At 42.3% G+C, this 17429-nt stretch overlaps 1 protein-coding gene across 1 annotated transcript; it reads right to left on the reverse strand.

Moving 5' to 3' along the window:
* Positions 1 to 7661: 7661 nt before the first annotated feature.
* LOC136516692 (cullin-4-like) lies at positions 7662 to 16013 on the reverse strand. The gene is made up of 17 exons (XM_066510173.1): positions 15458 to 16013; positions 14270 to 14385; positions 13841 to 14187; positions 12087 to 12267; positions 11864 to 11986; positions 11324 to 11611; positions 10651 to 10776; positions 9927 to 10028; positions 9791 to 9844; positions 9530 to 9636; positions 9292 to 9352; positions 9046 to 9177; positions 8817 to 8954; positions 8654 to 8734; positions 8505 to 8585; positions 8082 to 8162; positions 7662 to 7977 (listed from the first exon to the last, which is right to left on the reverse strand). The coding sequence occupies exons 1-17, from the start codon at positions 15825 to 15827 to the stop codon at positions 7864 to 7866; spliced, it is 2502 nt and encodes an 833-aa protein (XP_066366270.1). The 5' UTR covers positions 15828 to 16013; the 3' UTR covers positions 7662 to 7863.
* Between the last annotated feature and the right edge of the window lie 1416 nt (positions 16014 to 17429).

The raw sequence follows: 17429 nt of genomic DNA on the forward strand, positions 1-17429 counted from the left end.
GCCCATGTTAAGCCTGCAACCAATGGCATCAAATCAGTTTATGAGCCTCCCAGGTAGGTTATGCCTTGGCGTTCCAGAGCTGACTGAGCTCCCCCACGTTCGCTCCAAGCAAGACGATAACTCCTACACAAATTCGACGCAACAATAGCTATAAGAACTCTAATATATTGCCCACCAAAATGTTTGAAAAGGGATCAAATTCGACTCAACAATAGCTTACAGATGGATGAGCGACCTTGAGGTCAAAAAACTCCATGTTACGGATGGATCAGCGACCGTCGTGTTTCAGCTGTTTGCGTGCATTTGCTGCATATGAGTGCATCACTTGTTGTTAGATAGAAATAACTAACATTTGTCATCATCAGTCACTCACTCACACTTGCTCTATGCACACTAGAACAAAGAACTCAGCTGGACATAACAACAGCTGCCAATTTCAAACCAACTGAGTCACTGGTCATTTATTTATTCATAAATACAACAATTTGTATTGCCTGCTCTTTACTACTCAAATTATGCATATATTCTTGTAGGCAAATTAAATAAACTACATATTTCCTTTCAATTCCTTGATGACTAACAGAAAAACTGAGAATTCAAACAGGTCCCCATTTTCTGTACATGCCAAATAGTAGAAAGAACTTAAGTTAGCTGAATGATAACATGACATCAATTTTTAGTGGTATTAATGCTAAAAAGAACAGCAGATGGTTTAAGTGTGTCAATGTGCATCATGACTTATCCATCCAGTTATCATATTAAAAAAGTTTAAGGAAGCACAGAGCTTGGTCAAAGATTTTCTTAGTAATACCATAAACAAATTATTAGAAGTGGACCTGTTGCACATCATTAGGATCTGCTCCCAGTGCACCATGTCGGCAATTACTTCACCTGCATGTGTGCATATCCTCATTAGCCCCAAACTAGGCAGCCAAAGGAAGAATGCATGACTTAACTGATAACATCCACAAACCATAATTATTTCACTTACGTTGTCTTCCCAAGGAGTCTTAGTCCATATACTATCCACTCGCGGACATGTTCCATTTCATTAGGATCTCCCAACGCCATAGCTGCCACTTGACTCAAAGGGCCAAGGTCTGGCGCCTGTCTAATCCACACTTGTTGGTGCTGACCCTCCAGCTCATGCACTTAGTTGTGCAGTCCACAAAGAGCAATAATTATCTAGGTTTGCTTGGTCCTCGGATAGTGAGGTATGTCTTTCAACATCTGCAACTTAGCTTTCGCTACCCCAAATGTCCTCTCTATGACATTACGCAACTTCGAATGGTGCCGGTTGAACAACTCACGCACATCACAAGCCCTCCTAGTCTAGAACTCCTTCACCCAATACCTCTTATTTGGATATAGCGTCAGATACCCGGGGCGAAGTGCGTAACCAGAGTCCACCAAGTAATAGCGGCCTGCATAAATTTATAGCAAGGCATCAGTTAACATACAATTAGCTCCAGCCTGATACAACCAAATGGACTAAGTTCAACTAACCTGACGGTGGATGTGGGAAAGAGGCATCGGCTTCTGCCTTTCTTTTGATCCGCATATCATGTGCGGAACCCTCTGTCCCCGCCCCGATATACGTGAACCTCATGTCGAAGTCACAAACCGCAACCACATTTTAGGTTGGCTTTCTTTTCCTATTAATGTGGTTATCATAGACTCCTTGATCAACTATGACATCTATGTGAGTGCCATCCATGGCGCCTATGTAGCCATCAAAAAATGACGTGTACTCCACCAATTCAGCCGGCAGTCCTGAATAACTAGTGTCCCTAGGCCTAATCACGTCATTTGCAAATCTAGTCATGGTAGCTAGAACATGGGAAAATACCTTGCTACATGTCCCCAACCCCCTCCCAAATCTCTCATGCATTTGCCTCTAGCATTGATTTGTACCACATGCCCATAGAAACATGGCTAAATCTTCAATTGATTCAAGCTCCCTACTGCCTTTTAGCCCATAGCTATTACGTAGTATGCTATGTAACCTAACCAAATTTTCAGGCCACATTCGGTAGTTTTCAAAGCATCAACCAGCATCTAACAACAACTTATCTACCCACTGTCTTCCGGTAAGCTTAGGCACTGAGATAACATGGTTACCTTATGGTGGTACCTGCAGCCATAGCTGCAGTAACCATCTCGTTGAAGTTATTTTCACTTGAATTCTGACTTTTCTCGTCGATGTTGTCCATGTTCCAATTGGCTGCCAAGAAAAAATATAAACCATCGTTGGTAAGTAAATTCCAACAGCATGTGAGACGTTATCAAACTATAACCATATTACACTATAACTTTCAAAGGCATACACACCTTCAAGCTCGTTGATCACTGATGACCCCTACAACAAGTACCTTACGTACCTGCAACAAAAGTACCCCGTTATGATTTGTTCAAATACAAAACAATTAAAGCATATGCTAACAATGAAATATTTGTTAGCTTCAACAACCAAGTAATGTCAGGTAGCTCAAACAGATACATCGCATCACACAACTTATAACAAGTTTGGAAAAATGAATACGACACATGGTTTTTGGCCATAGGCTCCGTTACAAGACAGAAACCTCAACACAACTAGGCAACAATGAATGTAAAGGATAAATGATGACAATCAAATGCCACCGTTGCTTCACACCAAACTCAACATCCCAACTACTGAACTACTTCTTGTTCATGTTTATTTGATATGTCAACCAAGCCATACGTTCTTCGGATGTCAGCAGATTCTTGAACACCCGTTGGGGCACTGAGTTATTGAACAAATCTGTTGCCAAGAAGAACATGTCTGAAGTGGCTGGCACACCATCTTCTCATAAAAGTTGCATAACTTTGTCTACCTCCACCTGTTCATGGGTCCGCTCTCTATCCCTTGATGCGTTCCTTGCAGCAATGCTCTCAGACAACCGGGCAATGTACTCCCCCACATTGCAATTCTTCTTCTTCTCTAGGCTGTTGACAACATGCTCCCTGGTGTCCCTCTTTGAACTAGAATGGTAGCTGGATGGGCCGCCTAAGTCTAGCCGACGCAAAGCAGCAGGAGGCGTTGACTCCCGAATACCACCAGCGGACACGAAGTAGCCTGTATTTCGGTTGCGGTCCCCAAACAGTGCCTCCAATTGCTCCAAGAAGCGAGGTTGCCTACCACGTCGTACCTCAAGCTGACTATCATCCTACAAAAAAGAGGAGGACATAATGTTAAACAATGTAACCTATGTAATCGGAACTATTAACAAGATAACATACCGAGTTCATGGGCTAGGAACCTTCTGGAGTTTCCCAGTACTCAGTGTCAGCAGCAATGGTGCCCGTACGTGGGTCCCTCCCGAGCCCAGTGGCTGTCAGCCCATCTTTCCATGTCAGGTAGGCTTTTTAGGTATCCTATCTTGTTGTTGCACTGTTTCTTATCAAAATGGAAGAAGTTAGTGTAAATGTTGTTCCAGCCAGCCGTGGTGAGACCCTGCTGAGTGAAGTTATACTTTTCCTTCTCTTGAAGATAAAGGTCCAGCAACAGCTTGGTTTCATCCTCAGTCTAAGTTGCACACTTTGGAGGCATCTGTTGGAACGTGAAAGGGCTATTGTCGTTTGTGGCTGGACATAGTAATGGTACCCAAAAAACTAAAGGAATGAACGAAATAACTAAAACACGATGCAATGGACAGAATTATATACTTGCCTTGATTTCTCGCTTCACGCGCTTGGAACGCAAGTTGTACCAGGGGGATTCCAGCGGGGAGCAGAAAGCTGTTGACGACGGTGCCAGTATATAGACTTCAAAAGAGCACACCTATATGATAAACATGTGAATATGTTAGAGCTAAATGTTTACCAAAGTAATCGCACGTCAATGTTTAAATTCGGAATAGAAATTTTATATATACTATACTAACAACAGATTATAGGAGTAACAAAAGAAGTAACCTAATCACTTAAATTAAAAATGCGTTTCATCAATGGAGGTACATCACAAGTAGCATCAAATCACCCTAAAATTTAGTAATGTGACGAACAATAAGAAATTTGAAACAACCCGAGGAAGACCATGTGATTCATTCATTGATGCATTATTCATAAGCCATAAGCTGAACATGTAGAGTTACAAGCATACAACCCATCCAACATTGGACAACATGAGAAACTAGGGGAGCCAAGTCTAAATGAAAACATTAAAAAACAATGGAGTTTATGCTAACCCTCAATGCAACGGATGTGCAAGGACTATGTTTCCCTAACAATCAGTCTCTACTTAGGCATCCACACCTGGGAGCAGAAACCGCAACCCTAACGAAGCGTATCTGGTAGTGTGTAGCAAAAATGGGATAAAAAAAGATGGAAACATACCGAAAATGGCGTTGCAGGGAGGGCAAAAGCAGGAGAAGGTGACGGATCTGGTGTCATGGAAGGCGGTGTCTACGGTGTCAGCTAAAATAGAAGTAGGAAAGCAAGGATTTGTAAACCCTAACATCAGGGATGGTCACCGACCAACGATTAAGGGGAAGGCGTGGAGTGGACCACGTACCCGAAAGGGTGGATCTCCCACCGACGGCGACGGATTGGCTGGATCTGCTTGGCAAGATGGCGATGATGAAGCAGTGACTCAGAGAAGGTGACGCCGAACCAGATCAGGCGAGATGCCCCGTGTGGATGTTGCCTTCCTTCTTAGGGAAAAGGGATGGGAGTGGTTTAGGACGGAGGGCGTCCGACGGCGATGAGGGATTAACGACGCGGGCGAATGCGAGATGGGAGAGTGAGCGAGGATGGCGGTAGCTGGGAGCGGTGGAACCCTAAGCGCGTGACCGAATGAGACGGGAGACAGAGTGAGGATGGTGAAAGGTCCTAATATGGCTAGAGGGGGGGTGAATAGCCTATTTAAAAATTTACAAATCAACTAGAGCAATTTGATTAGTATGACAAAAACGTAATGCAAACTTGCTCTAGCTCTACAAGGGTTGCAAGCCACCTATCTAATAATTCTAGTTGCAATGAATACTTAGGCACACAAACTAGCTATGTAATTACTCACTAAGAGCTCTCAACCTTGCTACTCTAAAGAGCTCAACTAAATGAATGTAAATAATAAAGCAAGCTCTTAATTCTAACTACACTAAAGAGCTTGTATCAACTAGTTTACAAGAATGTAAATGAGTGAGTAGAGAGATTATACTGACGTGTAGGGGATGAACCAATCACAAGATGAATATATAGCCAATCACCGGGAGAATGCCAAAGAAGAGAGACAATCGATTTTCTCCCAAGGTTCACATGCTTGCCAACACGCTACGTCCCCGTTGTGTCGACCAACACTTGGTGGTTCGGCGGCTAAGAGGTGTTTCACAAACCTCGTCCACACGATTGAACACCGTAAGAACCGACCCACAAGTGAGGTAACTCAATGACACGAGCAATTTACTAGAGTTACCTTTTGGCGCTCCACCGGGGAAGGTACAACTCCCCTCACAATCACCGGAGACGGCCACGAACAATCACCAACTCGTGCTGATCCTCCACCGCTGCTCCAACCGTCTAGGTGGTGGCAACCACCAAGAGTAACAAGCGAAAATCGCAGCGCAACACGAATACCAAGTGCCTCTAGATGCAATCACTCAAGCAATATATTTGGATTCTCTCTCAATCTCACAAAGATGATGAATCAATGATGGAGATAAGTGGGAGGACTTTGGCTAAGCTCACAAGGTTGTTATGTCAATGAAAATGTGCAAGAGTTGTCCCTTGAGCTGTCCATGGGGTTATAAATAGAGCCTCCATCAAATAGAGCCGTTATACCTCTTCACTGGGCAAAACGCGCTCTGACCGGACGCTCCGGTCATACTGACTGGACGCTGGCCCTCAGCGTCCAGTCGCCCGATGGACGCCACGCGTCACCAGCTTCAAACGTTGTTCGTCAGATTTCAACGGCTACGAAGCTGACCGGACGCTCCAGTAAAACTGACCGGACGCTGAAGCCCCAGCGTCCGGTCGTTTCCAGTAAGCTCCCCGAGGCATGTTTTTTCGATCGGACGCGTCCGGTCCACCTTGACCGGACGCAGACCAGCGTCCGGTGCTCAACCCTAGCCACTGTGCCGTCTGACAGCTCGACCGGACGCAGCCTTTCAGCGTCCGGTCGCTGAGTGACCCAGCGTTCGGTCAGTAGACCGACGCCAGCATCATTTCGATCAACTCCATTTCAACTCTAACTTCTTCACCCTTGCTCCAATGTGCCAACCATCAAGAATTTGCATCCGGCGCAATAGAAAATAGGTATTTCATTTTCCCGAAAGCGTCGAATCCCGCCGGGTGTTAGCACTCCACTAGATCCTAAATGCATATGCAATGAGTTAGAGTATCTAGTGGCACTTTGATAACCGTATTCCGATACGAGTTTCACTCCTCTTAATAGTACGGCTATCTATCCTAAATGTGATCACACTCACTAAGTGTCTTGATCACTAAAATAAAATGGCTCCTACATTTTATACCTTTACCTTGAGCCTTTTGTTTTTCTCTTTCTTCTTTTCTAAGTTTGAGCATTTGACCATCATCATGCCATCACCATTGTCATAATCTTCGTCATTGCTTCATCACTTGGAGTAGTGCTACCTATCTCATAATCATCTTGATAAACTAGGTTAGCACTTAGGGTTTCATCAATTAATCAAAACCAAACTAGAGCTTTCAGATGGCGGCAGCTGCGTCTTCTAGAGCAGCCAAACGGCTGGTCTTCGCCTGGGCCACGAGGCCCAACCAGCTCCAGCCGGTTTCAGCCACAAACTCGACCAATCGAATGAGGTCGAAGTTGTTTTTCAAGTGCTATTGCAGCACAGTAGGTGAGGAGCCAGAGCCACTGTGGAGCTCTACCAAAGACACTCTAGATTGTAATCATGCGTAAGTTTTTTACTTTTATATGCGAGACACTCATCACTTTCAGACGAAATCAGATCAACTTTTGCTTACTTGGCTATCCTTTTTACTGATATAAATCGAATAGTTGTTATGAGTCTTGTTTATGTGGTTGTTCAGTCATTCCGACTTTCTTAAAGAGCCAAAGCATCTCAAGTTTGATTAAAATTACAGAGAGAAAATTATGACATCAAACAGATATAGTATAAAAATATAATTAATGAAAATCTAATGGTACTTGTATGGTATATCATAAATATTATTATTTTATTGTATAAACTTGAGATGCTTTTATTTTCAAAAAAAAGTTGGAATAGCTTAAAATTTGGGATGGAGTATTACCTCCATTTCAAAAAAAGTTGTAATCCATATTTTCAACATATATAACTCCAAATAGATATAGTGCACAAAGTATTTGTTATTAATAAATATTGTTCTTTTTACATAATGAATTTGATCAAACTTTAAATCATATGGCTTAACATTATCCTAAAATTGCACCCACTTTGGGAGGTAGGGAGGATGTTTCTTATACTGGAGTATCAGGATGTTTCTCTACTGATAAATGGACTTAAGTTTTTAAATTTGACATGACGGAAACAAAACATCTTTCGTTTTATAACGAGATAGTAGGCCCTAAGAAAAATTTCAAACACTCGGAAATTAAGCGAGAATGAAACGTAACCAGGCATTGTACAGATCACGGCGCACCAGGGAAGACGACGTGAATAGCCAAAGAAAACATGTAAACACATACATGCATTATATGCTTATACATTTTATACTGATACTGAAAAAATCGTTCTCGTATACAGACACGTTGCAACAGCTACAACTCCCTCCCAGAGAACAAAAACAAGAACAAGGAACTGGAAAATAAATTAGTTTACAATGTCTTTTCCGATAATAAAGTGAGCATGGTGTCTTTAATGATCCGCCAAAGCGCTGTCAAGCCAGGTAGTTGTAGATCTGGGGGTTACTCCTGTCCCGCTCCAGGTACTCCCGGTCGATCAAGCTCTCTATTCTTTTCTTGATATCAGCCGGCTTAACAGGGAACTTGAGCTGAAAGGAGGGACATGGATGAAACCCAACGGTTAAAGGGGGTCAAGTTAGCCGTGAGGTAAATAAAATACACAGCTAGATTAATTAATATTCTGAAGTGTCACCTGCTGGTAAAGCTCCGTTATTAGAAGGGTGTGGCTGAGGACCTTCCGCGTCTTCATTATTCGAACTATGGCCGCATCAACCTGCATTATAGAACCAAAAGAATCTTGTCAATTATGCATTACAAATTTCAATTCAAAAGGATACAATTTACATATTTAACCTATTAGAAGATAAAAAAAATGAAGAAAAAGGGGGTCCAGTCTTGGACATAGTATATTGTGGAGTTGACTCACTTTTCTATCATAAAGCATCAAGCACATATCAACTGAGCAAGCAAAAGCACATGTTGTTCAAGCTAACTATGTACTGCAAGTTCCAAGGATAATCCATCGCGAAAATAAAAAAAATACACAAAAGAACTAGCTCCCATTCTGAAACTAAACTAACAGATTTTCACTTGCTAGCATATAGAGTTAAAGCACCTGATACTGCCGATCCTGGAACACTCTCTCAGTGGTGCTCGTGTTTTCTTCTACTGTCTCCTTCATTTGAATTGCATTTACCTGGAAGTGCACAACAGTTCAAGCTTAATGACCATATCAAATATAAAGTGTATGTGTACATATATTACCTTTATGCGATAGAGGGGAGCACTAAAATCTTCATTGAATACAAATTCATCCTTATCTTCTACATCTCTCCCTTTTGGTATCTGAAAACATAGGTTACAATTAAAGAAGCTTCATACTGAAAATGCAAAATGATGATGAGGCCACAAAAAAAAAGGATCACACCTTTTGGAGAACCCGAACTTTACCACATGCAAGTGATTGCAGTGTCCGTCTCAATTCTTTATCCTCGATACCAGTGGAATCTTTGATGTCAAGGAAGCTTAATTTTTGTGCGTCATTGAACAACATCAAAACCACACTCTGATGGGCAGCAATAAGTTAGGGGAAAATATAATTATTGATCTCAGATGGTTTCAACTGATAAGCACTGAAAAATGAGATGAAAATGCACCTGAAACAATGACACTGCGAGTTCCTTTTTGCCTTTGGGAAAGTCCGCTTTCAAGACACAGTATCCCAAAGAATTTTGCCACATTAAACGCCTTCCACTGTACTTGCTCAAATAGAACTCTTTAAATATATCCTGTCAGAAGAGGGAGAGGATTAAACAAGTATTCAGAAAAAGGGGAGAGGATTAAACAAAATATTCAGACTGACATTAAAATATTTACTACCACCACCAAGGCTATATACTAACCTGATACACATTCAGTTCGTGTGGGAGTTTCACGACCATTGGTGGATATGTAGGCCAATAGCTGTAGATCAACATATTTTATTATCAGAACTACATAAACATGACAAACAACATCAAAAGGCCAGCCGCCCATGCTAGGACTATGGAGCAGATGCATGAGATCAGGTTTACAAACCTATCTAAACGGAACATGTTCTACAGAGAGTTCGTATCAAAGCAATGGGGCAAAAAATATTACCCTGTTGTAAGCACATGGACACTCATTTCAATGCCAGAGGGAAGCTTTGTCCTAGCTTGAGATGATTGCCTGAATGAATCATTTATTTCTTTGGATAATTCAATGTCCTACAAAACCAGCAAGTAAAACAAATGTTAAAAGGGTACTCAATCTATATAATGAAATATTGATATTTCAGATGCATCTAACGATACAACTATACAGGTTCACAAAATAAGATAAGACTAGAAATATCATCATAGTAAAAACAGCTAACGCTACCTTGAACATTCCCTCCAGCTTGTTGGTAAACTGACTTCCACACTCAGTTTTGAGCTACAAACAGAAGCATGTTGGTAAAGTTGTTCTTGTCCACATATATCAGAACATGTGGAAACAGTAGAAAAGACATTATTACTTTTGTGATCATCGATTTTTCAGCATCTATTGATGCGCTCTTCCCAAGCAGCAACCTCTTAGCTAGATCCTTCTTGTAGAATGCCTCAAATACATCTTTACCCTGCAGATGATGAAATATAAAGCTTGCAATTAAACTATTATATAAATTGAATTTTCCCTTTCAGAGTTAACACTTAAACAATTTTGTTAGTTTCAATTGTTTAACAAATTTATTACATCATACAAAAAAAATCAAGGGTTTGGCACTTTATCTTTTCATAGAAGCCTAGTAAGGAAGGCTTCACAGGCTCACCTAAATATTCAAGCCAAAATCACAATGTTATTTTAAGGCACCAACATAACCATGTTTGGGAAGGCCCAAACTTATAACATCCATTGGATAGGATCTGTTTGGTTGCCCGCCCCAATAGGCCAAGCCAAAATTTGATCTCAGTTTGGCAGGTAGCCTCCACTTGGTTCATAACCAGGCCAAAATTTGACCAACCAAAATTGGGATGATCGTTTTCACAGCACAAGTTTTGCCCAGCTGTGACAGAAAAAAAATTGGCCTGCAAGGTTATTTCCCCCTATACCTTTCTAGTACATAGAGTGCATATTTGAGCAAAAAGGGGCCCATATCTGTAGTGCATCAAACATGCAACTCACGAAGAGAAGTAGAAATTATATTGCCAATCAAGAGGAAATGCAATTTAGTAGTCAAATGAAATAGATCAATAACTTACTTGTATAAACCGAAACAGGACCAAAACTCTATCAAGTATACCCTCCAGCTCTTCTTCTGATGTCCCTTTATTGCCAGCTCGAAGTTTCTCATCAAGAAACTTTGCAATCAATTCCGCAGGTCGGTTCTGTTGTCATGAAACAAGCATGGGACCCATTATTTGAGGGGGACATATAGAACCCAAAAAAAAAAAAATTAAATTACTCCACCAAGAATGGAAAGCTTATCTACAACAGACTACAAGTTAACAAAATTAGAGGCAAAATTGTTTGTTATTTTTGAAAGTTGGAAGACTTTGGATGTGGTAATTATCAACACACACAAAATGAATACCTATTTTAGCCATCTTTTCTTATAAAAATGTAGGTCCAAAAGTTCAAGTCAAAACCGATGCCATTATTTCTAGGAGTTGGTTATTTAAGTATAGCATAAGTAAGTTTTTCTGATTCTGTAACTTTCTACATGATCATCACAAAAAATATTTTGGTAAATTGGCAGAAACTATTGGCCAAAGATCTCACATTATAACGACATGGACATCATAACCAGAGAGAATAATAAACAAGATGATAGAAGACAGTAAAAAGACATCTACGAAAAGAATTACATTGACATCAATAAAAAGACAGTAACTGAAACCAGTCAAGTAGAACAATAAAGATCAGATCAGACACCTGTCTTAGATTGATAAGGTGCTCAAATGAATCTTTTATGGTATTGGAGAAAGCCTCATTCTTGGCAAAACTTTCTTCCAATATTTTGTTGAGTGACGCCTTAAAATCGAGAAGAAATGGAACTAATTCTCTGTCCTTTTCCTCATCCATAATAATGGCCTGGCCTGTAGCCCGGATATATGAACTAAGCGCTAGTTTTAGCAGCTCAACAGCATTAACCCTCTGGAAAAGGTTGTACATCCTCGAGAGGTCATTTATACGACTTGCATCCATGAGCATAGTGAACCCCTGAAGAACACCACAAAAACAAGGACCAACATACAAAAGCAGGTTAGTAAAGCATTATTGCAGTTTATGGATGACTTGCATCCATGAGCATAGTGAACCCCTGAAGAACACCACAAAAACAAGGACCAACATACAAAAGCAGGTTAGTAAAGCATTATTGCAGTTTATGGATATCGAGCCCAACAAGAAACAAAATCACATGCTTGCTCAGGCTACATAAAAGAAATAGATATTATAAAGGCAAATGGTAACCTTCTCAATAATTGCAGATGTATGACGTTCTAGCAATTGCTTTTCAGTAGTTGCAATCAGTGGCTTCCTTGTGTTAGCTTCCAAATATAGAATACACCTTTCATGTTCTTCTTGTAACCTCGACTGCACAGCTCAGGTGCATATTATCAGTTAAATGGTGTGTCTGACTGGTTCTACATGAGCAAATAACATGAAGAACATAAGGAAATCTATCCATCCTTACCTCCACATGCTTCAGGTAGTCTGGAATATCAGATTGCTGCATATATTTAACACCTTCCGTAGCATAAAATTCAGAAGTGCATTCAAGAAAGGGCTTTTCAAAACTCTCAGAATACATTCCAAGAGCAGTAAGCATCTTCAGAAGATGACTAAGTAATGTCCTATCTATTGCTTCACCAAGCCTGATCAGAAAAATGAAAAATTATTGAATAGACATATCTATTATTGACAGGATTGTGAATAATTTACGAGGCAGACACTCTTTCAGTTCACAAACTCAGTTATATAAGATGTGTTCCACACACATGCAATTACCACAGCTAGCACAAGTGAACCACCATTTTTCCACTTATTAGCTAAAAGAAAGCAACATGTCTTAAAGTCCCAGTACACTGTTTCAGTTCCCCCATTCAACATAGCCAGTACCAAATTACACTACAGTACAAGCATGACTTTGGTGGGGAAATAAATGGCCCAAAACATACTAATCAGAATGTCTGGTTAAAAAAATCCCCTCGTCTGTCCCATGGCCAAAGCACAGGTCAAAAGGCCCAGCCCGGTTCTCACAGGGCAACGGTGCCCCTGTGACAGGGTGGGGCAGGGGTTTGGGGTTTTTCTCGGCCTGTGTGAGGTCTTCTTCTATCACAACAGTGCTCGGGGGGTGGTCTTACCCCCTGCAGGTAAGAGTTTTTTTTATGTTCATACGAACTTGGAACACAATCAAGTAACTTGAGGCAAATTGGCAAACCACTATTTTGCCTCAAGGACACTAAGATTGAGTCGCATGTGGATCTACAAATATTGTAACATTCAATCAAACTAACAGAGTTAAGAAGACATTGAAGATGGCATGTGGGCCAAAGGAAAGGATTCATGTTTCTTCAATTGTGATAATAGTCGTTGCTGGATCTGTTCATGGGCATCCGTGATCCACACAGCAAAGTGTAGAAAAATCCAGGCCAGGATAAGGCATCAACTTTAAGGTTCATAGGCATGAGCATGCCCTGGGCCAAACCAAAAGCCACATGAACATACATATCCCATATGTATTTAATATTCTCACTGAAATGTAATTGGAATACTATTTTATTTAGAAAGTGAGAGCAGAATATTAAAGTTGGGGTGTTTCGGACTCTGTTCATGCTAGCCAGACCCAACCCAGGCCAGGCAAAGCAAAGTCGGGCCTGCAGCAGGCCTGGCTCAGTCATCGCTTGCCAGGATCATGATATGGTCATATAGTCCTATACTGTTCACGCGGTTCAGATTTGGCATTGTGTTTTCAAAAAAAATAAAATTGGCATTGTGTAATAGGATTACAAGGATATGGGCATACAACTACGACCATCCATTGCAGATTCAAGTATTATTGACATCATTTGTTCTGTTCTATCTCCATCTCTTCGCATGTTACTTCACATTAAATAAGCAATATGTCAAAGTCCCTTCCATACTGGATTTTGTAACTGTTTATTGAATTAATGTAAAGAATACACAAAAATATGTAGGTTTGGAGACTGAATACTACAGATTTTGCGTTAAAGGCATACCACCTTAAATTCTCAATATACAAAAATATAGGTAATTTCCAGATTTTGATTTGAAAGAATCATGACCCTATATTATATGCAATCAACTGTAAAGTAAGTCTGGCCTTGTATCATCGATTAATCACAAGACAAGTTCACAAAGAGTAATAGAATAGACCATGAAGTACACATATCACTAACAGAACTTATCACAGAAGAACAAGCATACCTCTCACTATCGATCAATCTGAGAAGGCCTGTTACAGTTTTGTGTTCAATCTCCGGGGATAGTGATAGATGCTTGCGGAACAGTTGCAGTCCCATATCCCACACTGAACAAATATTCGCCACATTCTTGACATATTTTACATCAAGAAGTAAAGCAATACCACGAATAATCAACATCTGATCACAAAAATCTTGCCATGTTCTTTGGACCAGAGACAAAAATACAACCAAATCTGGGCTTTGGCCTACTAATGCTGATATTTTTTCAGCTATGTGTATTTCACATTCTTTCTTGATTCGTTCATATAGGTTTGCCCCTAGCTTGTGTAGACAAAGATCACCAGCAGCCTGCAGTACAAAAACAATTATAAAGTACTCAAATGCTAATGTGGGGGCATGAATATTACAGTGTCAGCAACAGAAGTATAACCTGATAGAGTTTCTCAACATCACAAGAAAGTTTCTGCTTGAGAAAAATAGCTGTGATAGCATCCTTCAAAATCGCCCATGTATCCTCTTCGAAGTTTTTTGGCAGTTTTGGTTGACCTAATGAATGCAAGACAGCCAGAACGGCATTTAGACATAGTGCTATGACATTAAGCAAAGGTTGTGGAGAGAAAAACCAATGATTTCTGAAATTCAAATACACATGTTCAGCATGTATTTGTTAGTGACTCGTGATTTATAAGATTTGCAACCATGTGTTCAATATGAATTTGCCAGCAACTGGTGTGGTAGCAAGTAAAAGGAATCAGCAAATAGTGTGTGCTGAAGGAGAAGTACATCATGATAAAAATGGTTTCAAAAGAATAGAACTCTCATTCCCAATATTGGAGGTTGTCACACATAGGTGCCAACAAATGTCAAGCCATGATACTTGAGGTATAATTAATCAAATAGGAACTGACTCCAGCTCAGTTACTGGGGGTGAGGTGTCAGTGTACACCAGTCCACCACCAAGATTCTATTCCCCTTTGACTAAATTTGGGTGCCTAATTCTTCTTAGTGTAAAACAGATCCTCCTTGGTTGGCTCTCTCTCGTTTATAAGTTAGAAAGACAGATAAACAGTGTGACAAAACAAAGTAAGTACTTGAAATATACAGAAGCAAACAACTAAACACAAGCCACTCAACAGAAGTATCATGTTTCCTATGGCAAATCCCTCTTCTGATCAGTGTGATGGTATGAACGGGTATAAAATATGAAATGCCCCCAAACAATAATCAATTCCCCCCCCCCCCCCCCCCCCCCCCCCCCCCAAAAAAAAAGAAAACCTAAAATGCCATAGTAGGCTACCGAACACCAGTTTTCCAGAAACAATGTACAGATCTAGCCAATTTCCATATTGCGTCCATCAAAAGCTAATTTTAGGTGGGTCCATGTGGCGGCTGGGAGTGAGGGATAAGCAAGTGATCTGTGAACTGATAGTTGTTGCTAGTGAATTTTAACCCTGATACCAGGCAACGAAAAAACTTTGAGCTAGCCTGCAAGCGGCAAATAACATATCCGAAACAACAGGACTGGAATCAATTGCGGCCACATGCCCCCTCAGTGACGACCAATCGCACCAGACTCGCAGAGTAAGCAATTCCGCAGAATAAGATATTGGGGGCGCACCTATTTTGATGCGGAGGGGCTTGCGGGCGGAGGTCGACGGCTGCGGGAGCGTGGCCTTCTTACGGAAGAGGTTGGCGGCAACGCCCGCGGAGGCCGGCGCGCTGGGCGCGGGGAGCTCGTCCTGGTCCACGAGCACCATCTCCGCATCCTCCTCGCCGTTCGTTCGGCCCCCGCCCGTGGCGGCGGCGGCGACGGCGGTATCAAGGTGGATGCCGTTCTTCTCGACGGTCCCCGCGGAGGAGGAGGAGGCGGCGGGGTGCTTGGCCTTCTTCATAAGCCGCGTCGCAGGGGAGGAGGTCGGGGACGGGGATGTGGTGGTGGACGAGAAGGGGCGCTTCGAGGCGGCAGCGGCGGCGTGGGGCTGAGACATGAATCAGGCGCCGACGGGCATGGCGCGGCGGAGGCGGAGGCGGAGGCGGAAGCGGGGGCAGCGTCCGGCGCGGGGGATTTTGGGAGCGAGCCGGCGGTGAGGTGGCGGAGAGGGGACCGGAGGGAGCGAGAGAGATCGGGTTGGGGCGGGGGGAGAAGGGTTTCGCCTCCCTTTTTTTCTTTTTTTTTTCTTTTTTCTCTTTTTGGTTTTTCAGGTGGTATTTTGGGGTGTGAGAGTGCTGAGAGTGAGCCTGTAGGATTTTGTTTAATTTTAACCTTTTTTAATATAATTTTAAATCTAACACTGACCAATCTTTTTAAAAAAACTAATATTTTTGGCCGCGCCTATTGCCCTGGCGCGGCCAAATGCATGTGCCACGCCATGTGTGTTGACGCGGCATAGGGCTGACGTGGCGTGGGGCGGCGCGGGGGGGGGGGCGCTGACGTGGCCGGTCATGCCGCGCCACCCATCATGGCGCGGCAGGGCCAAATAAATATAGCGCGCGAGCCCCCCGCCCGCACGCACCCATGCCCGCCCGCTCACTCCGCCAGGCAGCTGCCGCGCCCCGCCGCCGCCCAGCGCACGCCTTCCGCGCCCGCACACGGCCGTGCCCACCCGTGCCCTCGCCGGCCACTCCCGCCAGCCGCGGCCACCCGCACCTCGCAGTACCCTCGCCGGCCGTGCCACGAATGCCGACGCGTCAAGACCGTCCGCTCCTAAGGTACCTCTCTCTTGATTTAAAGTTATTTTGATTATTATTGTATTAGGATAATTAGTTTGTGATTTACGTAGGTAGTTTTTAGATTTTAGGTATTTATTATTTAGTTTGTGATTATTATTGTTTTAGGATATTTAGTTTGTGATTGATTAGGTATTTATTATTTAGTTTGTAGTTAGTTATTTAGTTAGGGATTGTAGCGAGTCGGTCGATGGATCGTAATTTATTTGAATGTTTCGATCGTAAGTTAATTCTATCATGGTCGTAACGCTGAGCGTAACTCGCTCCCTCGCTTCTTGGTTGGTGTTTAGTTTACGATCTCTAGCCCCTATCCACGTCCATAGCACATGACCATCGAGCTTTACCTCTTTTGCTCGCTTGTTTATCCTAGCCTTGTGCCGATATATACATGTGCTTTCATATTGCATTACAAATAGTTTAAATTTTGTAATGCTACGTAATGTTAATTTAAATTTTATTAATTTAAATACTCTAACGCTTTATTTATCAATTTATAACAGGATGGTTCCTCCCACGCAGCACCCGTTGTACCCTATTCTGGAGGTGGAGTACGACGACCAGCACCGAGCACACATCTTGAGTGACAACGACGTAGAGGTGTCATTGCCTCCTTTGAGGCCCCGCACTCGCACCAGGGCACATCAGTGGGACGAGCGTTATACGCCGTGCCGGCTTCCTTGAGCTTGTCCGTGTTGTCAACCACGGTCTTCCGTCCCTTGACCCAGCACTACTTACTACAGCTGTAAACAGGTGCGAGTGTATTCTTTGTACGTAAACTTTCTTGTAATAAATTGGAGGCAACTAACAGTCGTTCTATTTTTATAACAGGTAAAGGCCTGAGACCCACATGTTCCACCTACCTT

This window comes from Miscanthus floridulus, chromosome 2 (assembly GCF_019320115.1).
Source record: "Miscanthus floridulus cultivar M001 chromosome 2, ASM1932011v1, whole genome shotgun sequence".
Lineage (NCBI taxonomy): Eukaryota > Viridiplantae > Streptophyta > Magnoliopsida > Poales > Poaceae > Miscanthus > Miscanthus floridulus.